Source organism: Coloeus monedula (genome assembly GCF_965178545.1).
Source record: "Coloeus monedula genome assembly, chromosome: 6".
Lineage (NCBI taxonomy): Eukaryota > Metazoa > Chordata > Aves > Passeriformes > Corvidae > Coloeus > Coloeus monedula.
Window position 1 is genome coordinate 3,481,336 of NC_138786.1, and position 18,949 is coordinate 3,500,284.

The 18,949-nt window shown below is 53.3% G+C and overlaps 1 protein-coding gene across 1 annotated transcript; it reads left to right on the forward strand.

Annotated features, from left to right (window-relative positions):
* Positions 1-1,423: 1,423 nt before the first annotated feature.
* Positions 1,424-2,776, forward strand: LOC309574626 (serine/threonine-protein kinase pim-1-like; the record flags this gene model as incomplete). Its single annotated transcript, XM_082284407.1, has 3 exons — positions 1,424-1,769; positions 2,172-2,348; positions 2,673-2,776. 3 exons carry the CDS (start codon positions 1,424-1,426, stop codon positions 2,774-2,776), a joined length of 627 nt encoding a protein of 208 aa, XP_082140533.1.
* Positions 2,777-18,949: the final 16,173 nt, after the last annotated feature.

Consider the following 18,949-nt stretch of genomic DNA (forward strand, 5'->3'; position numbering starts at 1 on the left):
CTGTCAGCCTGCAGAAGGTGCAGAGCCTGTGCACAGGTCTCCCAGCTCCCTTGGACTCAGGGACTTCAACAACACGGGCGCAACCCTGACAACTGACGTTGCCACGGAAAGCCCAGGAGTCCAAGTGGGAGCCCGGCCCGATCCAGGGGAGCCTTCTCAGGAGCAGGTGGCAGAGCAGCGAGTGAGCTGGAGCCAGCAGTTGCCGGCCCACAGCTCCCAGGACGCTGTGCCGGCTGTGCCAGCTGGCAACAGCCCATGCCTGGTGGCGGAGACGACCCTCAAGACACCCAGGAGGTCCCTCCATCTCCAGGAAGCTGCTCTGAGACGGCCGCCGACTACCAGGAAGGCCTTTTTGGTAGCAGGTGAGATCTTGTGAGGAGCTGTCTTGAGGCTCTCCCGGGGCTCTTGAGGGGCATGCCCAGGCCAGGCCAGGGCCCTTGAGAGCAGCCGAGTCCCTGGCTGCTTCCAGTGCTTCTGATGCCACGGCTTCAAAAAACCCCTCCCTGGTTTGCAGCTGCTCCTGACACCCCCCTGTGCGAGTCCTCGGGCTGTAGCCCCGGCCGTCCTCAACAGCAGAGTCCAGCCCACGACGCCGGGGACAGCGACGGTGCCGCCCTGCCCCGCTGCCCTCCGGCTCCTGCAGCCGCCTCTGCGCGCTCCCCTGCCCCAGCTCTGCCGCTCGCCAGCCCGACGGCTGCAAGGCGGTGGCCGCTGCCCGGCGCGCAGCAGCAAGCAGGTCAGAGCAACGTGGCCCGCGCTGGCTCGGCCCGCTTCACTCGCGGGCACTCGGCCGGGGGGGGCCCTGGGCGCAAGGCTGATGGCTCGGTCTCGGTCGCAGGGCAAATGAAGAAGCTGCAGGAGCTGTACCAGCTGGGCCCGCAGCTGGGCAGCGGTGGCTTCGGCACCGTTTTCTCGGGCATCCGCCTCTCGGACGGGAGCCCGGTAGGTGGCCGGGACGGCGGGGCGCGGGAGGAGGGCCAGGGGCGGGGCGGGGCAGGGCTTGAGCTCAGCCCCGTCTCTCGTGGCCTTGCAGGTGGCCATCAAACGCGTGGCCCGGGAGAGCGTCCTGCAGTGGTACGAGCTGGTGAGTGAGCGGGGCCACCGCGACAGAGCGGGCCGTGGCGGGCGGGGATAAGGCCGGGGCCCCGAGGGCGGGAGGCGGCGCAGGGCGGGGGGAGCGGGCGTGGGCTCAGCGTGCGAGCCGGAGCATGGCGGGCCCGGGGATGCCAAACACCGGAGGTGGGGCCGGGCAGGGGGGCACCCCCCAAGCATCCCCTGGGCGGGAGGAAGCCCAAGCACCAGGGAGGCTGCCCGAGGGGGGGCACTGGGGCATCCCAGGCACGGGGCAGCGCAGCCACAGGGCGGCATCAGGCCTGCTGCAGGCACTGTCTCCTCCTCACAGCCCGACGGCACCCGTGTTCCCATGGAGATTGTGCTCATGGAGAAGGTGGGCTCTGGCTGCCACAACATCATCCAGCTCCTCGACTGGTTTGAGCTGCCTGACAGCTTCCTGCTGGTGATGGAGCGTCCGGAGTCATCGCAGGATCTCCTGGCCTTCCTGCTGGAGCAGGGGTTCCTGTGCGAGGAGATGGCGCGCTGGCTTTTCTGCCAGGTGCTGGAGGCCGTGCGGCACTGCACCGCCTGCGGCGTCCTGCACCGGGACATCAAGCCGGAGAACCTCCTCGTGGACCCGGAGAGTGGCGACCTGAAGCTCATCGACTTCGGCTGCGGCACCTTCCTCCAGGAGCAGGCCTTCACGCGATTTGCCGGTGAGCCCACAGGCCGGGCCCCGCTCCCAGTGCCCGGCACTGCACGGCCCCGTTCCCTCCTGGGCTGCGGGGTGCGGCATTCAGCCGGCTGCCGGCTGCCCTTTGGCACGGGCCAGATGCTGTGCCCCAGGAGCCGGCTGCCGGCCCTGCCCACAGAGGGGGGCTGCCAAAGCCAGGCCCCGGCCGCTCGGCTTGGCAGGCCCGCAAGGGCTTGGGCTGCTCCGCTGGCCTTGTTTGCCTCGCAGAATGGTTTCCTGGCTTTGGCCAATTGGCTGGGGGACGCCGGGCGGCCCCGGGGGGAAGTTGTGGCCACCGGCGCAGCCCCTGCTTCCGCCAGGAGGCTGGCACCAGGCTCTGGAAGGCAGCAGCCTGCGCCTGGACAGCGCCGCCTGTGTCCCCTAGGAACACACATGTACAGCCCGCCCGAGTGGATCTGCCTTGGCTGCTACCACGGCCATTCGGCGACCATCTGGTCCCTGGGCGTGCTGCTGTACGTCATGGTCTGCGGGAACATGCCCTTCCAGGAGGACCGTGCCATCGTGTCGGGGCAGCTCTTCTTCTGGCAGCAGGTCTCTCCAGGTTGGTGTCCGGCCTCAAGAAGGCAGGCTTTGGCAGATGGCACCGCGCAGCCCAGCGTGGCCCTCACGCAGCTGCGCGGGAGGTCGATCTGCCCTCAAGGGCTGGCCGCAGGCGGCGGCCCGTGACCACGGGGTCGGCGTGGCCCGCTCGGCTGAAGGAGGTGGCGCGTGTCCTGCCGTGCCGCTGTCCCGCAAAGGGCAGAGTCAGCCGGGAGGCCGGCACAGCTCTGAGCACACGCAGCACGGCCCGGGCCCTGCGGGCGCCGGGAGCAGCTGGGCAGGAGCCTTCTGCAAGTGACGGGCGCTTTCTGGCTTCTCTCCCCAGAGTGCCAACATCTGATCCGCTGGTGTTTGTCCAAGCACCCCGCGGACAGGCCAGCGCTGGAGGAGATCTTGCGCCACCCTTGGGTGCGGGGCAGGCGTCTTTGATGCCTTGCCGGAGCCTCTGCAGCGCCCGGTGACCGAGTCCCACGCAGGACTGAGGACTCGAGTGTCATACCTGAAATCCCTAATTAGCTTGGTCTTTGCATGTTAAGTGCTTTAATTAGTTAATTTTGAGTTAAATATGTTTTAATTGAATGTTAAAATTAACCCATCAGCCCGGGTACAGAAATCAAGTTCTGTTATTAGTGTTCTAAATGGTTCAAAGCAGTTTATTTGCACCATTCCCAGTTAAAAATCCCCCAGTTAAAAGTTTCCCAGTTAAAACCCCTTTTCAAACTGTAAGCCACTTGTACACAATAAGAGTTATTTTTCCCATGTTCATTGTATACTTCTACAAATGTTTTAAGATGTATGAGATGTATGTTAATATTTTTTTAAGGCACGCTTCAGAACAAGCGCAGAGATCACTGCAGATTAGATGTAGTGGACGCCAGTGCTGGGTGTTAAAGCCTTACTCCTATTAAGGAGCTTTTAATAGTTTTTCCTTGACTTTTGGATTAGCTAAAAGTCAGCCCAGCACTGCAAGTTCTTCCACCAGAGGTCCAGTGCTGTCTAAGCCTGAAGATCTCTAATCCCTGCGCTCCTGGGGCATACCTCCTGAGCCACTAGGACCCCAAATTTTTATAGTTTTCTAATTTTTGTAATTTTTCAATTTTTCTGTTTTTAATAAATTATTTTAATTTTTCTAAGAGTTGTCTCGTTCCTCACACGAGAAATAAAAGCACCACAAAGCCATGCGGGGGTGTCAAGGCTGGTCCTGGTTAGCAACTTCAGCTAAAGAACCCTCTTGGGAAAAGGGGTAATCAGAGTGTTCCCTTCAGCCTTTGTCAAGCTTTTGATGCCTTTCCTCCAGGCATCATGGCAGTTTTGTGTCTTCAAGCACAGGCTGTAGTACAGGCAGGAGGGGCTGTAACAAGCCAAGAAATGCAACAGTGAAACAACAGCCGCCCTGTCAAACTGACGCGGCCACTTGGGTTCACCTGAAGTGATAGCTGGGCTCGTGTGTGCATTCCAAGGGCCAGCGGGTGGCAGGCACAGAGATGCTGCTCCTCTCCAATGCTGGGAGAAGAATCAGAAATGGCAAAAGGTCATTTCAGGTTGAGCCCTGACAAAATTCTTCCTCTTTCCTCCACTGAAATGGGAGGCAGGGCTGGGCCTTTGACCAGCTGGGTCTGCAGCCTCGTAAGCCATGGGCATGGAGCCCATGGGAAATGTTGAGATGCTGGAGTTGCTCCCATGGTGCTGGGCTCATTGTAGCCCCCAAGTAATCTTTCTCTACCCTCAAAACAAATGATGGCCCCACCTCCGGTGTTTGGCATCCCCGGGCCCGCCATGCTCCGGCTCGCACGCTGAGCCCACGCCCGCTCCCCCCGCCCTGCGCCGCCTCCCGCCCTCGGGGCCCCGGCCTTATCCCCGCCCGCCACGGCCCGCTCTGTCGCGGTGGCCCCGCTCACTCACCAGCTCGTACCACTGCAGGACGCTCTCCCGGGCCACGCGTTTGATGGCCACCTGCAAGGCCACGAGATGGAGATGGAAAGTGCAGTAACCAGTCTAGCCACAGGAAAGCACCCAGGTGCCTTCCCTGGCCCTGTGGGCAGGTGCCAGCTGCTAACCTGCACCACCTTCTGTCTACTGCCCTGACCTACCAATACAGGCTTTGGGAAAAACCATCCTTTTTCATAAATGAGGAAGGGGCAGTCAATAGCTAACTCATGTAAGCACAAGTTAACTACTGGGAGACAGCAAATGTTAGTTCAGACAGCAGATGTTAATTACAAAACCTAAGAAACCGAAGTCGCCCTAATCTTGTCAAGATTGAGGGCACAAGGATTATCTCAGAGCCCGCTGAATCATTCCTCAAAGGACTACGCATGCCCAGGGAGAAAGCTGAAAAGTGCACTGTGAGGAGGACTAGTGGTCTTCGTCAGAAAGACCCCCGAGGAAGAGGAGAGGCCTTCCTCGGCGCGACCACCAGGACACACAGCGCATGCGGGACCTGTATGCTAATGATATTAATGACTCCCGAGAAATCATTTGTACAACCATGCCTGTCCCAAGGAATGTGATGAATATTCATAATTTAACCCATAATACTGTGTTGTAGGGAGCACCGGTGTGCGTGTTTGGAGGAGCGATCCCCACACACCCGGCGTGCGGAATAAAGCAAATACCCACTTCTCTGACTCTGTCTCTGAAGTGTCTCCTGGCCCGGTTTCGGCACGATTCATAAATGTGCCTGCTCTTTCAATTTTCTTCCCTTTTATTTGGGCTGCTGACCCTCTTGTGCCTTGAATGGCTCTCCAAGCCTCTACCTGAAGGCCTGACCTGAGCTGTGATCCTTCCAGCCAGGACCCCGCTGTGAGGGGATGGCGAGAGTCCTGTGTGTCAGCCCTGGTCTGGGGGCTGAGCTGGGGGGTGATAATTACCCCTTTTCTGATGGCCTGTGAGTGATGACTTCCAATTCTCCAAGAGCCATGGCACGTTTCCTCCAGGAGCAGGAGGCCCCCATGTCCTCCACAGCCCTGGGACACCTCAGGCCCTTCCCTGCTCTGCCCAGGCCCAGAGCCATCGAGAGCTGGCGGTCTCCGGTCACCCCATGCCGGGGTTTGTCCTCAGGCCAGAGGAGCTGGCATCGCTCTGGGGGCTGCCAGGGTCCCACCTCACCTGGGAAGCTTGTGGGTGTTTGACACCTGTGGGTGTTTTCCCGGGTTATCCCCATTTCTTCGCGGGGTGACCACTTGCCCCTCACAGACTGCCCTAAAATGGCAGCTCCTCCTTCACCCTGCGCTCATTATGAGGGGACACTGGGGCTCGGCCACGGGTGGAAACGCTCCCAAATGGCCTTGAACTCCTGTGGCAACCGTGCCAGCAGGGAGGTGGCACTACTACTCCTTGCAGGGAATTGTGGAGAGCCAGGAGGTCCCCCTTGTACCTCCTTTTCTCCAGGCTGAGCCCCCCCAGCTCCCTCAGCCGCTCCTCATCAGACTTGTGCTCCAGAGCCTTCACCAAGGGACCGCTTCCAGCTGCAGAGGCACAACCCCCCGAAAACTTCGCCAGCAGAAAAGGGTTCTTGTCTGACACAAGCCGGGGGGATCCTGTGCGAAAACGAGAGAGTTTTTCGCTGTGGCTGCCTCGGTAAAAGGGAAGGAGCCATTTCAGGCACAGCTCAACAAGCCTGGCAGCCGCCGATCTGCCCGCCCAAGCGGCTCCGCAGCGGCCGGGGCAGCTCAGGAATGGCTCCCCTGGGCTTCCCCGGTCCCGCCCCGCCCGGGCCGTGAGTGCCCGGCCCCGCCCCGCAGGCGTGCCCAGGAAGCGGGAGCAGGAAGCTGCGGGGCCGCGGGGATGGCGGGCAGCGGCCCGGCGGTGAGCGGGGAGCCCGCGGGCAGTGCCGGGGCTGGAGCGGGGCTGGGACCCGGCGCTGCCCGGGCCGGGGGTGCGGAGCGCGGCCGCGGGCCCCTGGCAGGCGGCGAGGGCCGGGCCGCGGTGCCGCCGGGGTCTGGCGGGCGCTGCCGGGCAAGAGCCGTCCGTGTCCTGCCCTGCGTGTGCCTCGTCTGTTGCCTCGCATGGGCTTTCAGGCTGCACGGGCGGCACTGCGGCTCCCAAGTGCGTTTAAAACCCTCCGCAAGGCCGTAGCTGTTGGTTCTGGTGTGGCAGCGCTGTTGTGGCTGAGGCTGCTGTGTCGGGAACCAGCTCTGCAGGCTGCTGAATAGAAGGATTAGTCTCTTGCCAGGTGGTTTTACCCGTGCTTTGAATTAACCTCTTCGTTTGTATTGACAGAAGCTGACACACACAGTGAGTGCTTCTGGTAAAGAGGGCGGTGTGTGTGGTGTGCAGCCGATAAATACCAGCGGTTAATAATTGTTTTGTTAACTGACAGTGTACAAGCCATTGCCACGGGCCTCATCGACCCCATATGCACAACAGGCAGAGCGCCCGTGGAGAGCAAGGTCTCCCAGGCCCATATCCCGTTGCTGAAGACCCCAGCAGCTGTGATATTGTCAAGGCTACACAGTAAGTACATATTCTGAGGGTGCAAAGTGTTGCAATGGATGGGAGTGTCCTCACATGTGAGCCAGGCTGGATATTTTACAAAGGAAACGTTTTCAGTTTCGTTTTCTCCCAGTAGTGGAAGAAGAGAAGTCACTTACAGTTGCTATTGTGAATAAAAGCATTCCAAGCAGCTTTCTTTAAATAGAAACTTCTCATCAAGGCACAGCCTCATTCTTTTTACAAGCCTTCCATTGAATGCAATGTGGAATTTGCTCAAGTAGGAGCTGCTGGGTGATCTTTCTCATATGTGTTTTTCCTCTAGGATGCAACTGTTTCCAGACTGGAGAATACTGAAGAGATGATAAGTAAATTGATTTGTTTTTTTTTTTCCCCTCATTTAAGGTATGGAATGCTAGAGCGATGCAAAGAATTGGTAGAAGCAGGATACGATGTTTGCCAACCAGACAAAGAAAATGTGACTCTTCTTCACTGGGCAGCAATAAACAACAGACAGGAGCTGGTGAAGTAAGCCGGGAGTCCCTGTGACAGTAACAGAGCGTATTCTGCCACTGTTACCTATAATCACTTTGTTGCTTTTGTACTGGAAAAGGAAGCCGGTGCCTGAGAAGAAAAGGGTAGAGTTCAAATTTTGATGCGCTTAGCTTTGCGTCGATGTCACTGGAATGTAAAGACAGTGCGGTTTCTTCAGATGTGAAATCATGTATTGCATGAAATAATTTTATTTTCATGGGTTTTTTTAACAAAGGTGAAAGCTGATCTTAGAAGTACCTTGCTAAAGCCTGTATTGTTTCTTCAGCATTTTCTTGAAACAGTGTCATTTACTGCAAAAGCACTTCTGTCCGTTTGCTTCTCTAGTGAATTTTTTATTAGGAGTCATTTACTCCTTTAGCTGTGTTACCATTCGTATCATGTTTTGCTATTTTATTGTGCCTGTTCCTGACCTTCCTGTGTTGCTATTACACAGCTACTACGTTTCCAAAGGTGCGGTAGTGGATCAGCTCGGTGGAGATTTGAATTCTACGCCCCTGCACTGGGCCATTAGGTAATGCTGCTTGCAACCGCTACTTGCAAATCTGTCGGTATTGACAGCTGTGGTAGCGTTTCCTGAGATCCGCAGAACAAAGCAGTGCTTGGCTGCAGAAAACATATGCTGAAATAATTCTTCTGGGAAAACTTGTCCGAGTGCAAATTCTCCCATTGGAAGATGAGTGCTTCCTTCTGGACCATCAGTCTTTTGCCAGAGTCAGAGACTTGGCTGACTGCTCAGAGGAGAAATTACTGTAGAATAACCTCTGTATTCTAAATGAACACTTTGCCCTAGGCTCAATCATTAAGGTATATATTGAATATGATTTGCTGAAAAAGCCATGAGAATCTGAGAGAAAACTGTTTTTTGTGCGGTCTCTAGGAGAACTCTAAGGGCAATGCTTTCAATAAAATATCAATTTTTAAAATCATCTCTATAGTTTCATTTCACGCCTCGTTATAAACAAGGACACCTTCCCAGGGGAAGGCAGCATCCAAAGGAGCTGTGCAGGGACGTGCAGATGCCAAAAGGGACTCTAGGACAGTTGGACAAGCTCCAGTGGGCTCAGCCCCCCGTGCTGGGGCAGGGAAAGAGCGTGAGGAGACCCCGCTGCGGAGGAAGGAGCGGCAGGGACGGGGGATGAAGTGATGGCAGCAAATGTCGGGAAGGAGGGGACAGAGGGATATTGGTGGGGAAAAGGGAGACACAAGAGCTCTTGGGGGCCTGAAGCCATTAACGCTGTCCTGAGAAAGCCCAGCACACTCCCCCCTGCATAGCCCAGCCCCTTACCCAGGGGAAGCCGTGGCTAAAATCCCGGAAAAACGGTGCTGTGGATCCAAGGAATCAGAAGCAGGATCTGTGTGGAGGGTGTCCCTCACGGGAGGCACAGGAATCAAAGTGAGCGAGGCTGGGACAGGAGGGTCACGCCCAGCAGAGAAGGGAGACCCTCTGTCCATGCCAAGGCCCAGGGCAGCCCTATCCCGGGAAGCGCGCAGGGAGCGGATCCTTGAGCCGCTGCACGTTCGCGCTGCCCTCGCTCAGCCGGGAGCCCCCTCGTTGCCCAGGGGGAGCTGGTGGCAGTGGGGAGTGGGAGAGGGAAAGAAGCGGACAACAAGGACCTGTCCTACACCTCCATGGACTCCGAGGCCGCGTTCATGGGCTGCGCCAAATGGCTGCCCTGTTGGGAACAGAACCAGAGACCTCCATCAACATCCTGATTTAGTGCTCCGGAAAAAGAGAAAAGAGAAAAGGAAAAAAGAGCAATAAAAACAAAGGAGGAAAAAAATTAGGAAGAGAAGATAAATAAAAAGACTGAGAATAAGACCTGGAAGGAGAAGAAGGAGGAGAAGAAAACCAGGGAGGTGCAGACAAACAAGAAGAAGGAGGAAGAAGAACAAGAAGGGGAGAAATGAGCCAGAGGACCAAAGCCCAGGTCAGAGCAGTGATCCCCACCACAAGTGCTCAGCACCCTCTGCCTGATGCCCAGTCAATCCCACCAGGGTTCAGCCTCTCCTGACCAGCTTCCCCAGTTGTTAGACTCAGCAGGACATCCTGTGGCCTGGAATATCCCTCTGGCCAGTCTGGGTCGGCTGTCCTGGACATGATCCCTCCAGGCTCTTTGGCACCTCCTCGACAGCAGAGTATGGCACATGCAGGGGCTTCTAGGACCCTGCAGAGTCCTTGAGGAGGGCAAGCCCTGCTTAGCAACAACCAAACTATCCACCTGTGATCCACAGCATTCCCATCCTGCATGCAAAGGCAGCGCTGTGCCAGTTGCTGGGAAGAAAGGAATCCCACTCAAATCCAGAACAGTGGGAACACTCAGACAGTTCTCTGGGAAAATCCAAATCCATTTAACACACATGCTCCTAAGAAGATCTGACCGCCATCCGTCAACATTTTCCTGGAAGTCAGAAGCCATGTCAGGGGAGCTTCCTGAAGATGGAGGAACCTCCTTGGTTTCATGTGGATCATGTCTGCTGCAAAGCACGGAGTGTTCCCTCCTTGGAACAGCCACAGTGCCACGGGAGCGCTGCGCTGACAATTAGTAGCTCCAAGACTCTTGCTACTGGGACACTTGTCCAGTAGCTCCCAGACATCTGGCACTGGCCTGACCTCTGCGTTTACTTCCAGGCCTTTCCTGGCCATCTGCATCCTCAGCCACAAGCAGGTTCTGCAGATGGACGTGGCTCTGGGGGAGCAGGGACTCCTGTCTGTGGGCAAAGAAAACAAAGACAACTTGTAAGAAGAGAACCTGGAGCTTCTAGTTAGAAGAGAAAGGACTATTCAATCAAGGCAGGGGCGACGGAGGAAACTTTCTAAAATGGAACAAGCAGCAGAAGCACAGTAGTTTTGCAGAAGAAATTCCCCTTCCAGCACTTGGCTTAGGGAAAAAGCCTGATGTTGCCATGAGAGACATGAGTTCGTGTCTAGTATTGGGTAGCAGACATTGGAACATTTAGACTATTGGCTGTCCAGGCTCACGCTATTCGAACCTGAGAGTGAAACTATTCTAAAAGCCAGAGATGCTTGGAAGAAATGTTTCTGCTCACACCACGACTGGGGACCGTGCACTATTCATACCTTGCACCTGTCCAAAGGCCTTCCTTCCTCCGTCTGTGCTCTGAAAGCCCTCACTGAGGCTCTGGCAGGGATGGAGGCTCTTGCCAGAAGTATCGCAAGCGTGGAGATCTTCCTCATCCTGCTCCTCCACTGCCGACATCAGGGAATTCCCTGGAGCTGCCAACATCTGCCTTTCCTGCTGGAGGATCTTGTTTGGCAGTTCTCTGACGCTCTTCACCTTTGGCAGCGCCGCAGCCATGGAGGTGTAGGACAGATCTTTCCCTCTCCCACTCCCCACTGCCACCAGCTCCCCCTGGGCAACGAGGGGGCTCCCGGCTGAGCGAGGGCAGCGCGAACGTGCAGCGGCTCAAGGATCCGCTCCCTGCGCGCTTCCCGGGATAGGGCTGCCCTGGGCCTTGGCATGGACAGAGGGTCCCCCTTCTCTGCTGGGCGTGACCCTCCTGCCCCAGCCACGCTCAGCTCAATTCCTGTGCCTCCCGTGAGGGACACCCTCCACACAGATCCTGCTTCTGATTCCTTGGATCCACAGCACCGTTTTTCCGGGATTTTAGCCACGGCTTCCCCTGGGTAAAGGATAGGGATGTGGTTAGAAGGCCAGGGAAAATGGCAGAACTGCTGACCACGAAAGGGGGTCTAAGGAGGGGTTTAGAATCAGCTTAGTCGACGTGAGCCACTTAGAATGCGCCATTACCAATATGCATAAAGCCTATTATTGTTAGTATATAAGGAGTTCTAGTACAATCAATAAATTGGATTCCTGCTGATCACTCATATTGAGCGTCTGGGTTTCCCCTCTATCGCGACATTCTGGCACCCGAACAGGGGACGGAAAAAGGGACCGTAGAGACGGATAGCCTACGTCCGTCAGCCTGCGGGGAATAAGGGACCATAGAGATGGACAACCTGCGGCCACGGCACGATAGAGAGTCTGCGTCGGTCCCGTAAGCAGCGCGGGAGGCTGCAGAGGTGGTGAAAAGTCCTCACCTCCGAGCCCAGGAGCACCTACAGAGGAGTCCTGCTGGCCACGCACCGCCGGGTCCTTGCAAAGGCTGCAACAGCGCACTGACGTTTAGGTATGGCTAATAGACAAGCGGTGTATGATTTGCTCAAATGCTTTTTAGAAAAGCGGAGCACACCAGGGATAGATTGCAAAAAGGATCTCCCTGGACTTTTAGATTATGGGGTTGCTAAGGGTTGTTTTATTGATCCGAATGAAGTTTTTGAGAGGGAACAGTGGGAAGTGTTTGGGGATAAGATATTTGATGCAGCTATGCAGGATGATAAGGTGGCTAAAAAGTTGATGAAGCCGTGGTGGGCAGTGAGTGATGCTTTGGCACAGTATGAGGCAGAGCAGAAGGCTGCAGCAGCCGCTGCGCAGCGCATAGGAACTGTACTAGTTTGAAAACAAACCAGTGGGAGGCACCAAGTCAGAATAACAATTTAATGGGGAAGTTAAAGAAAAGGAAAGAAAAAAACTAAAAGAAAACACTGGTTCAAACTGACAGAGTCAAGATACAACCTGAGTCCCTGTTGTGGGTGGTGGTAGCAGTCTGCTAGAATGGTGGCTGCAGTCCTCTGAAGCGGTGATCCTGTAGAAAAGAGGGTCTGCTCCTCCTCAGAAGGTCCAGTGGTGGCTGTGTAGCTCCTGTCCTCTGGAAATCCAGTGGAAAGGCCCCCTCTCTGGTGTTCAGCCTCAGCTTATATCCACGCTGGGATGCTTGGTTCCTCCCTCTGGGTGGAGCATCTCACAATGGGGTAATGAGTCATGAGGCCAAGTGTTGATTAGGCTCATTAACAGAAGATAGTCCGGAGGGAGTTATCTCTGAGTCATGCGGCAGGACAATGATGGGCCATTAACAGCAAGATAGTCTGGGGGGAGGAGGCAAGGAAACACTGCCCCACCTGATTTCAACGGCTGATGGGGATGGTAACAGAATACACTGCAACCCAGGACAGGAACGCCGCTTACTCGGGAGAAGGACATGGGTGATAGCTGCCTGTTACCTCCCACAATGAATGCTTTTACTATGCAGACAGGAAAAGTAGTCTCAGATTCTGTGTTTTTGCCTCCTGCATCTCCCCAAGCTGTTTGTGACCCCTCTGCATCATTAGAGCATGAGTTATTGCCTACAGCCCCACCTTTTGAACAATCCCCCACAGCCCCCCCTCAACCGCCGCCGCCTGAGAGCCGGTCGGCAGCACTTTCACTCCCTTCTGAGCAAGCTAATAGTTCGCTTAGTGCAAACACAGACTCAAGAATTCAAGAGATAGCTAAGGAACGAGAGGAATTTTGGAGGGAGGTTGGTAAGAATATTGCTGCTGAGGGAGACATAGATTCTGCCAGAGAGTTTGTACAGGCTTTTCCAGTTGAATTTTCACCTCCTAATGCTCAAGGACAGATCACTGTTAATATCAGACCTTTAGATTGGAAAGTGCTTACCCAACTGAGAGCCACTGTTAATGAATCTGGGTTAAAAGGGGAACCAACTCGTCAAATGCTTGATTATTTATGGGGCTCTATGCTCTTGCTACCGAATGATGTTAAAAATATCACTAAGCTAATACTAACACAGCACCAGCGTATGCTGTTTGGAGCTTACTGGCAGACTTTATGCCAGCAATCGGTAGCAACGCAGCGGGGAGCAGGAGATCCTTTACATGGGGTAACTTTAGAGAAATTAATGGGTCTGGGAAATTACACCCGGACAGAAGCACAGGCTCTCATAGGTCCTGATAAGGTTCGGGAAAGCATGAATTTAGCACGACGAGCAATAGATCAGATTAAGCAACCAGGGGGATTACCATCATATATGAGTATCAAACAGGGAAGAGATGAGCCATTTGGTCCCTTTATAGATCGCGTAGCAAACGCTATTGTAGCAACTGGGCTTCCAGACTATATACGTGGTATTTTGCTTAAACAATGTGCTATTCAGAATTGTAACCCCACTGCACGTAGTGTGTTAGTTACTCTGCCTGCTACTTGGACTATTGAGGAGGCACTAGAGAGAATGTCACAGGTCCCTGTAGGTCCCCAAGCTATGATTGTTAATGCAATAAAGGAACTTGGAAAGGAACTGGGAATGGCGATGAAACAGCAGGCTGAGGTAGCTCAGAGGCAGATTGAGGCAAATCAGAGTCAGGTTTTAGCTGCCCTTGCACCTTTGCAAAATCACCGGAGCGGGTCTCGACGACAGACCACCCGACTGCGATGTTTTCGCTGTGGAGTCTCCGGTCACATGAGATGGGATTGCAACGCCGGTAACGTCTGGTGTCAGCATTGCCCATTGGACACCCATGCCAGCACTGCCTGCCGGAGGTCGGGAAACGGGAAGTCGAGCGGGAAGGCCCGCCCCGCGATGACACCAAAAGCGGCAGCGTACCCAGCGACCCAGGAAATCAACACCTGCGTGCCTCTACCGACTCTGAGCAGCACTTTCGTCTCCAGCCCGCAACCCGGGGGAGCCTCGGATTGGACTTGGCAACCTCAATAAACTGTACTCTTATAGACAATCGACCGCAGCGTGTCCCCACCGGGATCAAAGGACCTATAATTATAAATGGAAAACCAGTCGGAGCACTTTTAATCGGACGCTTATCAGCAGCCATGGAAGGATTACAAATACTTACAGGACTAATTGATGTGGATTATACTGGAGAAATCCAAATTATGGTACAGACTCTTTTTCCACCAATGTTTATAGAAAAGGGCACTCGACTGGCCCAATTGGTGCCTTTGCCGGTTCTCACTGAAGGACTGTCACCCATACGCTCCGACCCCAGGGGTGAGGGAGCCTTCGGATCCACAGGGCCGGCAGCCATGCTTACTGTGAGCTTGAAAAATCGGCCACGCCGCCAGGTGACAGTAACATACCAAGAAGAGACTGTTACCCTGACAGCACTCTTGGACACTGGCACTGATGTATCCATCATCAGCAGTCACCACTGGCCTCAGCATTGGCCCACCTTTGAATCTGACGCTACAGTCACTGGAGTGGGAGGACTTACCCTCGCTCGCAAGTCCCCCCCATTGCAATGGACTATAGCTGATCAAGTGATAAATTGCAGTGTGTCCATCATCCCATTGCCACTTGGTATTGCTGCTCTGGTGGGACGAGACATACTCGCTCAAATGGGCATGGTTCTTACCACAGACCAAAATTTTTAGGAGTGGCCATTGCTTGGACTTTCCCCATCCCTATTCGGTGGAAGACAGAACAGCCGATTTGGGTTGAGCAATGGTCCCTAAAGAGGGAAAGTCTTGAACAAGCACATATTCTGGTTCAAGAGCAATTTAATCAAGGACATTTACGACTTTCTACAAGTCCCTGGAATACTCCAATTTTTGTCATTCAAAAGAAATCAGGGAAATATAGACTGTTGCATGATTTATGAGCTGTTAATCGAAAAATGCATGATATGGGGGCCCTTCAACCAGGCCTACCAAATCCTTCAATGCTACCAGCAGGGTGGTCGCTGCTAATAGTCGACCTCAAGGACTGTTTTTTCACCATTTCCCTGCATGAAGATGACAAGCCGAGATTTGCTTTTACTCTGCCAGCCATTAACAGAGAAGCACCTGCTCAACGCTTTGAATGGACGCTGCTTCCTCAGGGTATGCGCAACTCACCTACCCTTTGTCAACTCTATGTTGATTCAGCACTGCAGCCCATTCGGAAAATGTTTCCAGATACCATCATTTATCATTACATGGATGATATCCTGTTAGCGCAAGAAAATCCGTTCACCACGCAGCAAAAGGATATACTGCACAGGACTTTGAATGATCGGGGCCTGCACATAGCTCCCGAGAAAATTCAAACTTCAGCTCCGTGGATTTATCTAGGTTGGAAAATCACTGACAGCACTATCCAACCTCAAAAGCTCACCATTCATACAGACATCCGTAACCTGCATGATGCGCAGAAACTTATGGGAGATCTGCAGTGGCTTCGCCCTGTAGTTGGCATTCCTAATGAACTGCTAAATGAGCTTCGTCCACTTTTGAGAGGCACCAACCCTGCACAGTCAGTTACACTGACGCCTGAACAGAAGGCTGTGCTACAGACTATTGCAGAGCAGATCACTACAGGCCTCACTTCAAGACGTGATCCTGCATTACCTTTGGACATTACAATCATTTGTGGCCCACAGTATCTGCTTGCTGCAATCACCCAATGCAAATTAACAGAAATGGGGGAGCCACCCAAGGATATCAGGGTCCTAGAACTGATTGCACCACCATTGCAGCCTAGAAGGACAATTCAAGAGAAAGTGGCAACTTTAGCAGACTTAATTCAAAAGGCGCGCATCAGAATTTTGCAGGTGGATGGAACAGATCCAGGGACGATCTGGATACCTATATCGCCCACGGATCTAGAATGGTTCCTGCTTAACTCACCGGAGCTACAGCGAGCCCTCTTGAGCAAAGGACCTAATTTGGTAGCAAAGCCACTACCAACACCTGTGTTAGCCTGGATGACTAACCGTGGGTGGATTTCTAAACCAAAAAGAGCTCAAGAACCGCTGGATAATGCGCTTACTGTGTTCACTGATGCTGGAAGAAAGTCACGGAAAGCAGCGGTCACGTGGAAAGAGGATAACACTTGGAGGCACCAGATTCTAAAAGCAACACCAGAGGATTCATTACAAACATTAGAACTTTATGCTGTTGCTTGGGCCTTGGTGCGATGGAAGGACATTCGCCTCAATATTGTTTCAGATTCTTTATATGTAGTAGGGGTTGCGAATCGCATTGAGGATGCAGCACTGCGTGACATCAAAAACCAGAGACTGGTAGCACTCCTTATCAGCATGCAAATAGCAATTGCTAAACTAACTGAAGCATATGCAGTGCTACATATTAGAAGCCACATGAGCACAGACGGCCTAGGGGAAGGAAATGACCGGGCTGATCAGCTAGTGGCAGGAATTGTCCAGCCCCCACTACCGGTTCACCAATAGGCGAGAGAGGCTCATGCCACCTTCCACCAGAATGCTAAAGGACTTGCACGAAGCTACGGCATTTCCATAGCCGAAGCGCAAGCAATTGTTAAGGCCTGTCCGGTGTGCAGTTTCCATAATAGTGGAATTGGAATAGGCTGTGGAGTTAATCCCAGAGGACTTAAGCCAATGAACTTTGGCAGATGGATGTTACGCATGTTCCAGCATTAGGCTGCCTGAAATATCTCCACGTCTCTGTTGATACCTATAGCCACTTCGTTTGGGCTACACCACAGCCAGGCGAAAAGGCTAGAGACGTGCGCAGACATTTAACTAGTTGCTTTGCAGTGATGGGAGTCCCGAAAGCCATCAAGACGGACAATGGCCCTGCTTATGTTAGCAAGACCATTCAAACGTTCCTGCAAACATGGAACATCAGTCACACCGCGGGAATCCCACACTCACCTACTGGGCAAGCTATTGTAGAAAGAGCTAATGGGACTGTAAAGAGATATTTAGAGAAGTTTAAAGATATTATAGACCCAAAAGAAAGAGTAGCAAAAGCTTTGTTTGTATTAAACCATCTTTGTATTTTTGGTGATGAAAAAGAGCCCCCTGCAATAAAACATAAAGAAGGGGCTCCACCAGCTCAAAGGGGAACTGGAAGCTATGTTCACTTTAAGGACATGGCTACTGGGGAATGGAAAGGCCCTGCAGAAGTGTTATATTTTGGTCGTGGCTATGTTTGTGTGCTTACTCCTACAGGTCCGCAGTGGATACCCAGCCGCTGGGTCAAACCAACACCGCTCAAGCCTGGAGCCTCCACAATACCACCTTCCAGAGCTGAGTCTGCTTTGGCTACATCTAGTAGCTGATCCAGTGATCGCACCTCTTGCAAACATCGTGCCTACCCGACTTAGGCACTTTGAATCCTGGGAGGAAGCAGAACAGCTACTGGACGCCCTTGAACAGTATTATCCAGGGAAACTTAATTGTCGAACCTGTGGTGTTTGCGGGAAGCCAGGGCATTTTGCATGGTGTCCTGGGTTGCGGTGTATTCTATTACCATCCCCATCAGCTGTTGAAATCAGGTGGGGCAGTGTTTCCTTGCCTCCTCCCCCCAGACTATCTTGCTGTTAATGGCCCATCATTGTCCTGCCGCATGACTCAGAGATAACTCCCTCTGGACTATCTTCTGTTAATGAGCCTAATCAACACTTGGCCTCATGACTCATTACCCCATTGTGAGATGCTCCACCCAGAGGGAGGAACCAAGCATCCCAGCGTGGATATAAGCTGAGGCTGAACACCAGAGAGAAGGCCTTTCCACTGGATTTCCAGAGGACAGGAGCTACACAGCCACCACTGGACCTTCTGAGGAGGAGCAGACCCTTCTTTTTCTACAGGATCGCCACTTCGGGAGGACTGCAGCCACCATTCTACCAGACTGCCAACACCACCCCGACTAACAGGGTGCCAGGTTGTATCCTAACTCTGTCAGTTTAACCCAGTGTTATCCGCTTTTATTGTTTTTTTTCTTTCCCCCTCCTTTTATTTCCCTATTAAATTGTTATTCTGACTTGGTGTCTCCCACTAGTTTGTTTTCAAACTAGAACATAATTTGGCGCCCAGTGTGGGGCAGGCTGCTGAGAAAAGTCATAATTACAATTTTGTATTGTAGAAGCCACCTACTCACTATGATGTTCAACATTCTTACATGGGTCTTGTACCTAGCTCTCTATATTTTTCCGCACATGGGAAGCTATCTGCCGATTGCAATGCTCCTGTGTAGACCAGGGTATGGTATAAAATTTGCTTTATTAGTCTATTATGCCTACTGCATGATAACCTCCGAGACAATGAACATAATTCGGAATATATACTCAACTTTATCTGCTTGTCCTACTTTAGGCTGCTACATCTGGGGCTTCAACAATCATACCCAGCCCCTGGGGGGAGGATTAAAGAATGCTTTTTTCCAGCCTTTCAGACCGGACACAGCAGTTTTTGAAAATATTGAGTTCCCTGTGATGTTAAGGATGGCATAATCTTGTTGTCAGTTCTCTTCTCTTTTTTCTCTATGACCTGCACTGTGTACACCATGCTTAGGATCAGAGCTATGGCACAGCATCCCCAGGATGAGAGGAAAAAAAAGAGCCGAGCAACAAGCACAATGTCTACACAGATTGTCGCAAAGAAGAAAGGAACCAAAAGCATAGTGACAGCATCCATCCCTACTCAGACTGTCACAGAGGAGAAAGAACCCAGACGCAAGACCGCAGCGTCCATGTCCACGCAGACTGACACAGAGGAGGAAAAAACCAAAGGCACTGTCAGCATCTCCACACAAACTGTTACTGAACCAGAACAGCCTAAACCGATTGCAGTTGCCCCTGTTCAGAAGAAGAAATCAAAAAGCAAATCAGTCCGCATAGTGACTGACGAGGATGCAGCAGGACCTTCGCACCCAGCAGAAGAGGCAGAGCCAGAGATCATCACTCGGTCGCTATCCCTGGGTGAGCTGCGAGACCTGCGGAGGGAATTCACCCGCCAGACAAATGAGTCCATCCTGACCTGGCTGCTCCGCATCTGGG